At 37.7% G+C, this 11,695-nt stretch overlaps 1 protein-coding gene across 1 annotated transcript in view; it reads left to right on the top strand.

Moving 5' to 3' along the window:
• The first annotated feature begins 436 nt into the window (after nt 1-436).
• Nucleotides 437-11,695, top strand: part of LOC104468583 (leucine-rich repeat transmembrane protein FLRT1-like) — a 15,485-nt gene continuing 4,226 nt past the window's right edge. The window contains exons 1-2 of the mRNA XM_010082771.1: nt 437-708; nt 7,704-7,848. Of these exons, the coding sequence (XP_010081073.1) occupies nt 437-708; nt 7,704-7,848 (417 nt within the window). The remainder of the gene's footprint in view (nt 709-7,703; nt 7,849-11,695) is intronic.

The raw sequence follows: 11,695 nt of genomic DNA, 5'->3' as shown, positions 1-11,695 counted from the left end.
CAGGGAGCGCCCTCAGCGGCTTCAGAAAACTTTTATTCGGGGGGTTCAAGAGAGGGGAGTATCAATAGCTGGCATACCAACAAAATCAGTGAAAGGTACACCTTCTCTCCCTCCTGCGGGAGCGGGACAGGAAAGAGACGCCTCCCCTGCTGTACTCACAGGTGTGATGAGCAGCGCGGACACCCTGCTGTTCGCAGTTATAGTGTCACTGCTTGTGCAAGCCTTGTGTCAAATGGTCTGTCCCAGGCACCTTCGCTTCTCTAGCAGCACCGATGAATGCAGCTATACCCATATAAAAAGGATTTGCCTTTTTTTTTTTTAAGCTCATTCTGGCTCTGAAAACGAACTAAATTTGAGGGAATAAGCTGTCTCCGCATGGGTGCTTTCTCCAAGGCGCTCACCTGGGCTGACAGCTTGTCGCCTTTGAAATGCTGCGATGGGTTCTGGCGTTGATTCCAGTGAGAGCTTTATTAACAGGCCTTGTGGAGGTCTCACGCAGCTTGGCTTTATTGCATCAAAGCAGTACTTCCATATCAGATACAGGATCATTTTAACCCAGATCAGGACCCTAATCCTGCCTACAGCGTGGCCCCACGAACTGCTCTGCCAGCAGGACGGATGGGAAGCACAGGGGCCTCCAGTCAGCAGAGGAACGGGCACCAGGAAAATGGACCCTGCACGCCCTGCCACTGGGCTGCAGGACATCGAGTGTGAGCTTCTCTGCTTGCTCCACTTTGCATAGTTGATTGGGACACAGAGAGACAGAAAGATACCACTTTACAGCTCGGTGGTTAGACCACTCACCTGGAATGTGAAGAGATGTCAAAGCAGGAAAGAGCTGTCTTTCCATCAATCTGTACTTTCAGAAGAGCTGGATAAAAGCAAAATTCACCACTAACAGTAGAGATCACATTTCCTCTGGGATCTGCTATTGTAGGCTCGACAAGAAGCTTACAGATTGTTATTACAAAGCTGCTCGTTTACCCTTTACTGCTCAAATTGCCTGCACTGTAATTGAAGGTAGGTCGTAACAAACTGGGCATCTAACAGGGGTGCTCGTGCTGTTAAGCCCATCCATGATGGAAACAAAAGCTGCAACATCTTTATATATACCCACAGAAAAAAATCTGGCTCAGTAAATTAGCATATTCAGAATAGTAGCTGAGCAAAGGTATTAAGTGTCCAAAGTTGCCCAAGTGCTTCTGAGTGAGCTCAGCTTAACAGAGCAGTTTGCTTGACCTTTGTTCTAATGTTCATTCTCCACAGTTTATCAACTATCTTCCTTACACAACAAGGTCTGACAGGAAATCAAAGTATTTGCTGTATTAAAAGCTAAACTATTATTATTGTTTAAATTAGTTCAGCCACACAATGTCAGGACTATCAGTTTTTATGTTAGGTTTGACTTTGATTCTGTCAGATATCATGCTGGAGAAGTACCTATAGAATTATGTTACATTCTTTTTTTTTTTTTTTTTTTAAGTGGAACAGTAATCAATCACTTAGCCAAACATTAGAATTTTCTGCTAATATACCTCTATCGTGCATTTCAACAGTATGTGCTTATCTTGAGAAGGAAGTTTCCCATAGTTCCTACGTAACATATCTATAGCAAATACTGCCTTTAAAAACTTAATGTAATTTGTGTATGACTGCTTTAAAGAAATCTTTTTTTAAAGAATCACATATTCTTAGATTTTTAGTGTCCTTTCCCTTTAGCTTACGGGGTTGGTCTGCCTCTATCTTAATTTGTCTTTATCTACAGTGGTATCAGAGTTTTGTGGTCATTAATTTTAACTCTTTCATCCCTTATCAGTGCTACCTTTGTTTTGCATGTCCTTACATTTCACAAGTCATACAAGGTTTTGTCTCTGCTTATTCCACTCAAAGATTAGCTACTCAAATACAGTTCTTTCAGAAGCCTACCTGCGGTGTAATACTCTAATACTTGCTGGACTATGGATAAATGAGAAGGAATGCCCTATTGTATTAAGAAAACCTGCATCAGTGACACCAAATCTGAGTAAATGTAGTTATCATTAGGTACTATTTCTATTCCTCACCAGAAATCCCATGTAAAAACAGGGTTGAAATTAAAAGCAGATATCACTGATAGAAGGATAAACACATGAATAATTTAATTATCTCAAAACTATACTTGTAGGACCCCTAGAAAATTCTGATCAGTTCCAGTTACCCTTGAAAAGCCCCAAGACAACCCGAACTCTGTTCTGTAAGCAAGCTGTGCGATAATTACGGAATTGAACCTAAGAGAGGTTAGTAGATTTGGCCTTCAATTAGATTAAATTGATTTAAAGTAAACTGTAATATACTCTACCCTGATAACATCAACAAAATAATTGAAGCACATTTAAAGAACAGCGGTAGTTTGAGTCAACTGGTCTAGCAGTAAGAATCCTTTCTACACCCAAGAGACATTTCTAACAATCAAATAGTTGCAGTCTGTTATACACCAAGAAGAATTTCGATTTGCTGAATGCTTTTAATGTCAAAAGGACTTCGCTGGAAGTTTCCTGATCTGTTCATTTCACCATATTGATCATGTGGCAGAGCTGGTGAAGCTAATCACCAGCAAATTTCTTCACATATAATTTATGCACACAATTTCAATTATTTTAGACAAGGCAGTGTGTAGAGAAAGTGAGGTGTGTGTGTGTTGCTCTGCTATTAAGTACATTTGAGCACAAATAGTACTTTATAAATTTAAACCTATGTACTTTAACTGATTGCAGGAGTACTGATCTGAAAACTTACATTGTGCTTAATGAGTAAATGACCTTAAGCATGAGGAGGACACATCTTCATATAAAACAAAGCAAATTAATCTGAAATTAAAGGGGAAAAAAAATAATACTGTAATCGACATCACCACTGCTGTATATTTTGTATCTAGTGTCCATGCCAAGACTGGGGAAGTGGTGTGTGAGATATTCTACAAACCTTTGGTTTGACCTAGCCCCTGCATGAAGAATTTACAATATAAACATGTGTGTTTGCACATGAGGGTCAGTTCCCCTGGAAACTTCTGTAATTGCAGCTGCCCAGCTGTGCGTGCCAGCCTGCAGTGCATGCACATGTCAAGGCCATCTTCTGTGTGGTTAGTGCTGAAGCATCTGGAGTGGTCTGATTGTGTGGGCAGTTGTACAGTCACAAGCGGGGACACTAAAGAGGAAACGGAGAGAAAACAAATAATATCTTGCAGTATCAAAGTATGGGAGAAAATTGAGATGATAAAGCAAGATTTTCATGTTCTAGAAAAGAAATTCAGTTAGATTATTAGAATGTACCTTTCTGAAGCACGTTAAGCGAGGAGGAGGTTATCCAACCAGACTGATCTCTAAAGGGACATACCTTTTCAGTTGTCATTACAGAAAATATCTGCTAACAAAACCCAGACTTTTTGGTTTTTCACATTTTAGGTGATTTCTACCTTGCAGGCCTATAGAGTTCATAGCTGGCTGCATTTTACAGTCCATGCAGTGTGTTCATGGGTCCAACAATTCACTCACTACTGTTTTGAGGGAACGTTAACTCCTGATTGGTCTCTTTTTACACAGGACACAAGTCACTTCTACAGACCAGCTTTTCTTTTTTTGCAGTGCTTATTGTGGTCTTATTTCCATTCTTATGTTTATGTATACACTTATGCTTAACTCCTTTCATTATGAATGTTTGTTTTGTTTTTCAAAATGAATAAAACACATGCCGAAAATGTTCAGCATGGAAGAATGCCCTCTTCTTGTGCACACAGTGGTTATAATTTAGACAACTGCTGTTTCTGAGTCCTCATCTTGTTGAAACTGTGCCTTGCAGTTTGAACAGTAGACAATTTTTTACAGTTTAATCTCCGTTCTGGTTCCAATGGATGCACAGTCACTAGCAGGCTGCTCTTAAAGGCTGAAGACACCCACAGGAAATGGAAGGGCCAGAACTAGCTTGCTTCATACAGGGCTCTGAAAAGCCCTCACAGGTCACAGTTGTGAACTGCTGACCTGAACCACTTTCGTGTGTGCAAAACCCTAGAAACAAAACTGTCATGGTTCCGGTATCGATGGGATGACCCATCCCTGCCACTTCACTTTGAGGTGGTACTGCACGAGACACAGCCTCACATATGTTAGTTACAGATCTTACATAAATGTTCATATACAAAAGACCTGTGTGTTTAAATTCTAGGTTGAGAATGGATTCAGCCATCATATCTTCCCTCTTCATTTCCCCCTTCTCATTCCTTTTGGGACTAACTTGGAATATCATTACTAGAAAACTGTCATACCATACTGTAATCTGTGGTTTCATGAGCACAGCTCTCTGTGGCTCAGTTGTTAATGAAGAACAGTTCTCCATCAAATGGATGCCATTAGCAACAATATTTTGAAGGCCAATTACAGCAGCATTAGTGGCATATGTGTATGAAATTATTTAAACTGATCCCCTCCACATTGGGTGCTGCGTATTTGTTGTTTGTAGGGTGCATGCCCTAGATGCATCTGATGTTGGCTAGCATCCCTCAGGACTGTCATAAAACTGGCAATGACTAAAACTCCTCTATATGTGAATTTTAGTTTAAGAAGGTTTCATTCCTTTCAACAGGTTTCACTGTGCTGGTTCCTCTGGAATGCAAATGTGACACTCACAGGCAAAATGTGGGAAATTCCTAAGGGGTTATCACTTTTATCTCCTCTATGTAGCCAGAACAGAGGAAGAAAAAGAAACCTACCTTATTGTGTGAAGGAAAAATCTGTTTTAAGTCATCCAGCAGCTGTTTGCAGTGTATGAAGATGACCTTGCCTGGAGTTAGAAAGCGCATTCTCCACATACTATGAAAGTGGGCAAAAAATATTTCCACAAAATTCTTGGCTTATGAAGAAGATTGAGACATCATTTTCAGACAGGCTTCTGATTGTTTTTGTGAAACTCTACTTGCATTTCTTTTGTAGGAATAAAACACAAAATCACTTCTGATAAATTTATGATCTTTATATTAATTAGGTATCATTAATTTGCCTAGCATGCATCTAGGTTGACATTCTTGGTTCAGTGTAACCCTCTGAGGCTCTTTGTTTAAGAAACATTTCTTTAAAGCAGTTCAGATTATGTCAACAGATGATTAAGGGAAGCATAATGTTTTAAAAAAAAAAGTTATGATTGTTTCCCCTAGCAGCCCGATCCACTCAGGAGAGAAGTGCTTGATTGAAGGTAACCTTTGCAGCAGACAAATGCCACTTGTTGTCCCTATGAAAAACTGTTTCAAATCCAAGTTAAAAACCTCCAGCAAAAAATAATTATAAATTCACACGTACTCAGTGGCAGGCAGTTGATAGCATATGGCAGCTAAATATGCCAAGGATTCTTTAGAGCATACGCCATCACTTAGCAGCTCCTAGTTGCCAAACTGCTTGTGCTTGTGATATCCCACAGGGACCAAGCTCCTACCCATGCCCTCTGCGGGCCGTGAGCTCATCTTTTCCTGCAATTTTCTCTTTCCATACACAAGGGACACCCTGATTTTAAGAGCTCAGCTTCTCCATGTCTTTTGTGATAAGACTGCATCTTCCCTTGTGCAGTCTGTGCCATCATGTACATTACAAGGGATCCACCTTCAGGTTTTATGAGCTGTCTTAACTCAGACATTTCTAAACTCTCTGTAACTAGAGATTTGCAGATTCATTCTTCTAATTTTAATGTCATCTTACTTTAATGTGATTTTCTAAATTTAATCTTAGGTAAAAAATTATGTCTTGACATACATATGTGTGCTTTTGTCAAACCTCTGACTTTGGTGAAGAAAGCAAAGGCTTGTAGATGCTGAAATGTTGTGTGAACTTGTAGAAAAAGATAATATTTTTATTAGACTTAACTGATATATTTGTAAAAAAAAACCCCAAACTTTACAGTCACATGAGCCCTCCTTCAGATCCGAAATAAATGCAGCAATCCTGAAAGATCTTCTGACTTCCATCAACTCAAGCTTATGTTTCATCCAAATTTGTCCAATCTATTTTACTACTTTGCCATGATATTCTATAACCAATGTCCATATTAAATGCCAGCAACACAAAAGGGTCCGACACAGGGTCATCTTTCATAGCTGTCACTTTAAATACCTAGTTGCTGAAAGCAGACATATATGAGAAATTAGTGGATACATACTATTTTTCTGGATTAAATCATTGTTAATATAATGTAAATGAACTATTAAACCAAAAAAAAGTTTCCTTTCATTCGTTTGAAAAGACCAAGGTTGGAACTTGATGATTTTTAAGGTCCTTTCCAACCCTAACCATTCTATGATTCTATATATAGGAATTACTCCAAAATGCAAAGGACGAAGAATATTGCACCTTACTGTGGTGTTACCTTGTAACTACAGCTGTGAATTCTAACATCAGCTGAGTGACTCGGTTTGCAAAATAGGGAAGGATGCAATATACGGTTCTTACTTAAAGGGATTCTCAGACTGACTCTGCAGTACTCTAGAGCTCTAAACTGCTAACCTTAGGGTTTGAGGTGCATTTCTTTTGACCCTCTTGAGCCAAAAGCAGTTGCTTTTTGATTACATCTTTGAGGAACACAAATTCCTACGTAAGATCGTGGGTGTTACTGTCTTGATGACCTCAGCATTTAAACTCAAGTCAGTGGAAAGATGGGATCAAAGACTGTTCCAGGGTGTGCTGAAATGTACCACAAATAGCTGCCAGTATGCAGAAAGGTTTTACTCTTTTGTCTGGGCACTTTGTCTCTTAGGAGGGAGGAAAAAAAAAAGCAAAACCACAAACCAGGTACCTAACCCTAGATTAAGATACAATAAAATATTTGTTTTAAAGCACCATTGCTAATCCTGCTCACCCACCCATTTTTGCTCAATTGATCACTATGGCATAAATCAGGTAGGATTTTTCTCTATAGCTTGTTAAGCATGCCCATTTGACAGGCTGCTTTAGGAGAAGATTTCTGCTCTTGCTGTTTGGTTTAGCAGATACTGGGTTGCAGCTCTGTACTCACTGTGCAGGAGATTAAGGAGACAGAAGGATATCCAGGAGGGAATATTGTCCGGTGTAAACCCAGCTGCATCCAGTAGGTATTCCCATGGAGGACTGTCCCCAGTTCAGTTACCTGTTTGTCAAATCAACTTGACATCATCTTCAGCTTGGAAAAATTAAAAAAAAAAAAAAAAGATAAAATAAAAGAAAGGTTGAAACAGCTTCGGTGTAGGCTGTAGTTGTGTTTTTACTGTTTCTAATACGGGGTTACAGCAGATACAAAGGTTTTACAGTCCCACTATAAAACAGTTCTTTATCTTTTCCTCACTAATACTGTGGTGTCACATTTAACAAAACTAGGAAACTGGAGATAATGTGGATGTTTGCAGATTAGATGTCAGGTAATAAATAACACTAATTTCGCATACCTACAAATGTAAAGGCACCTTATCACTGTTTAAGTTTCTCACTCTTTGTAATGCCTGCCAACATTTTAACCCAGGCAAATTACGGTATTGTTTTTGCTGTTTTTTCACTGGGATAAAACACACAGTCATAAAATATCCTTTTATCAGATTTCATGGTATAAAAAGACTTTGGTGCTTAATTCAAGCTATATGTTACCAAGACATTTTCAGAGCTCCTGTTTTGGAAGATGTATTTATCTTCCCTTTTATTCGTGGTCTTTTCTTTTCACAGTGGTCTAAGTACCACTTGCCCAAGAAGATGCAGCTGTGACCCTGCCCACTCAGTGCAATGCTACAGAGCCACAGAGGTCCCCAGAGAGATTCCTTTCACCACCAGAAGACTCTACATCAGTCACAGCAAAATTAAACAACTGCAGGTAGGAAAAAATACAGTAAAATACTTTCTGTAGTGCACTGTAACTAAAAGCTGGGCTTCCCATATGGTAGTGGCTTTCAAGTGAAGGAAGAATCTTATTCCACATTCTAAAAACTGATGAAATGCTGCCAGATCTGGTTTTATTTTTACTTACTTTTAAAGGATATGTAAATATATTCCTATAGTGTTTTCATTATCCTGCAGTCTCTGAGCACCAGTTCACACTGCCACAATTATATTTTGTATGCAACTCAAAAATAGTAATTTACAACTAGGAGCCATATGTTGATTTGGTTTTTATATGGTCAAATAACCATTGACTTCCAGTCATTTTTTAACTTGTTAAAAGCTTTTGCTACTTTTGATATGAGATAACAGTAAATTGAAAGGTTTTATGTAACTAGAGTCGTTTCCCTAATTAATGAAATTGAAGTTCTTCTCCCCCTCTGGAGTTGCAAGTGTCAGGTACAACTGCTATTAGAAATGGCAGAGGGAGTAAGTAAGTTAGAGGCTAAGCTAGATCATGAGAAGTTTCTAAAAGCAGTCCTAAGCCTACCTAATAACCCACATAAACAATAGCAGCTTCTAACTGAAGCTGACAGCTATTTGTGTTATTAATAAAGCTTATTCTGGGTTTCTTGAGGCATCACTGGATCACATTATGAAAGGCACGATCAGTTTATGCTCATTTTGCACTGCACTGTGGAACGGAGCTTCTCTGTGTCCTACCCTAAAATATATTTATTTAATAAATTCAACTTCCATAGAGAGACACAAAATAAATACAACCACCTGTATTACACATGCTTGCTGTGTATCAATTTACTACAAATAATAAATGTTTAATTCAAAATTCAACATTTTCTCTTAAGTATGCTTGTCTTCTTACAAAGAATATGACCACTCTGAAATACATCTTTGATTTGGCTCTCAGGATTGAATGAAATATGCTAGAAGGCAGATTAGAGCAGCATGTGGGATACCTGTTGCCCTCTGAGAAATAGTAATTTACAATTTAACTCTGAGAAAGAGTTTACTTCTCTTTCAGCTGCTACTAATATCTCTAGTTTTCTTGTTTTAGCTCCGATACTTAAGAGTCAAAGTTCATTGGTGTGATTTAGCTATATTGATGTGCTCTAGTTAAACAAAAGATCTGTCAACTTAATTCTTTATTAGGAAATACATTTTCTGTGCAAGAAAACCCCAACCTGATTATTATCTTTACAAGATAAGGAAGATGAGCCATTTTTCCTTTCTTAGGCTAGATGCCCATACCTGTCAGCTACTCCTCAGTTACTAGTAAAGTGGCCTTAAGTTCTGACTAGAGTGAAAACAGGTGTTAGAAAGCATTTAAATGTTAGATATAAGTGAATAGAGTAGTGGAATAAATGTTTTATGACTGTTCAGAACAAATGGTGCATGAAACCATCTAGGGAGAGAGTTTTTCACTTTGTACCTTAATTCAGCTGAGCAGTCAGTGTGCCTTACTTCTACTACTACTGACTTTGAACTGAAAGGGAATAAGTCCTTTCATGCTATCTGCCTGTAGTTATGTAGATTCTTTCCTTAAGATTAGACTGGGTCTGTGAATATATTTTTCACTTTTCTTTCCATGCAACACATTACGCTTCTGAGGTCTTGACATCATAAATACATATGCTTAATTTTACACAGCTGAGCAATTCCACTGGCACAGTGCTTGTAGAAACAGATTTTGATTTCTGCTTGTAAAGTACATGCCTGGAAGCACTAAGAGAACTCTATAGGGGTTTTTTTGTTTGGTTTTTCTTTGTTTGTTTTTTAAGTTCCTTCATTTACCTAATCTTAGAGAAAATAATGTATTTTCAAGAAGCTGAATGGAAGCCTAGACTTCCCACAGCTGACCTCCGAGAGACTTATATATGTAAGCATTCACATATACTATGGTTTGGCAATTAGCCACCTCAGAAAAACCATCAACTATTGTTTCAAACTGCTTTTGTACATTACTTTTCATTGGTTATTATTAAAATTGTAAAAAAAAGGAAAAAGAAAAGAAGATACGTTGTATGCTAAATACAGTATGTTTTGAAGAAAAGCAAGGAAAAAAGTAGATCTTTTTTACCCAGATCAGCTTTGTATTTGTTCTGACAGCGTTGATCATCATTGAAAACACTGGCAGGGATTTTTGCTTTTGGTATTTTTACAAACTGGGGTTTGCTATAAACAGACTTCATAATAATAAAACTATATTCATTTTAGCATTTTTTTTAATGATTTCTGCCTCCTCCTTGATTTGAAGACCAACTATAAGCTGTTTACTCTCACTTTAAGATTTAGTTTATTTCTAACTGTATTAATATGTGGGGTTTTATCTGCTGAAATAAAATTGTTTATCTAGCCACAACAGGGGACTGGTTTAAGAAACTGCAAATCCTAGTTCACAAAAATCCTAAAAGCAAAACGAGTCATTAAAAATGACAAAATTATTAAAATGTTTCTATTAAAATAACAGTATCTTAGATCCATTTTCAGGAGATCTACTTTGTAAAATGTAAAACTATATTAGTATCACTTTACAGACAATCCTGTTGGAGAATAAAACATCACTTAGTAGGAAAAAGCTAGGTGATAGGCTTTCAAATGTGTCTTCATTCATATTAGGACAACTGGGTGGTTTGTAACAGCATGGATAAATGTTTAAGTCTCAAAACAGCATGGCCACAAAGCCTAGCAAAGCATACCAAATAGGTGGAAAAAAGAAATTATAATAATCCACAGTAAGAAGCCTAACATCATTACAGAATGGATGTCTGTACATTGACCTTCATATAGCTATCACTTAATAAGATGAACGTTAAGCCTCTTAGAGACACACAGCAATCAACTGAGGAAAAACAGGCAATATTGCTTTTGAACTTAGAGGAGAAAATGTGTTGAACTTATGGAAGTTCACATTTGTTTCAGTTTCCTTAAGACTGTTTTATTACTTGCATATGACTATGCTTTTCTGCTGTTGAACAATGCAGTTCATTCCTATGGGACTTCTCATGATAAAGCTTTGCAAAATTAGCTTCCTAATCGTGACCAAAATGGGACATGCAATTCTGTAACTTCTATATAGCAATATATATATATTACAAAACTGCATTTATAGAAAAAATAGAAAATGGACAACTTTGTTATTTACTCTTGGGAATATAAGGGTTTTTTTATGGAGGTACATTCCCTCATTGAACTTAAATGTAATTGATGGAGAAAGCTGCATCAACAGAGGTTCCGTATCTATACTTTCTCACTGACTGCATCAAATTTTGCAGTGCTCATAAATGACTTTACAAGACAGAATAAATGTAATCAGAAGGTAGTGACAACTAAGGATACCAAAGCAAAATGAAATCTGACTCCTCTTTCACAGCTGTGTGGGCTCTAATTTTAACAGAAGTTAAAATACAGAGTTTGTAGCTAAGGTAAAGAGATACAACACAAAAACATGGAAGATTTGGATAAATGAAGCTGGAAGGAATCTTTCAACAGTCAGCTATATAAGCTAATTTCACATACAAAAGTATGATAGCCAAATGTATTCAGTTAGGATCATAGAACAAAATTACTACCCAGTATCTGTGCTGCAAAAGGATTTGTACTTCCTGTCGTGTAGATTCCTGTCTGGGATGAGGGGTTAAACTGTAGAACATTCTTTATAGCTTCTTTCAGTGAGAGTAAAATGTGCTGGTGGCTACTAAGTCCTGGGGGAAACAGCATGAAGACTATAGTTAGTTTAACATCTCATATTGATGTGACAGTCCTGAGACCTGTAGTGAAGTGTTTATTGGACATGGGAAGGGAAAGTGGATGAGGACACTCTT

Source organism: Pterocles gutturalis, unplaced genomic scaffold (assembly GCF_000699245.1).
Source record: "Pterocles gutturalis isolate BGI_N339 unplaced genomic scaffold, ASM69924v1 scaffold3480, whole genome shotgun sequence".
Classification (NCBI taxonomy): Eukaryota; Metazoa; Chordata; class Aves; order Pterocliformes; family Pteroclidae; genus Pterocles; species Pterocles gutturalis.
This window is presented reverse-complemented; position numbering and strand designations above follow the sequence as displayed.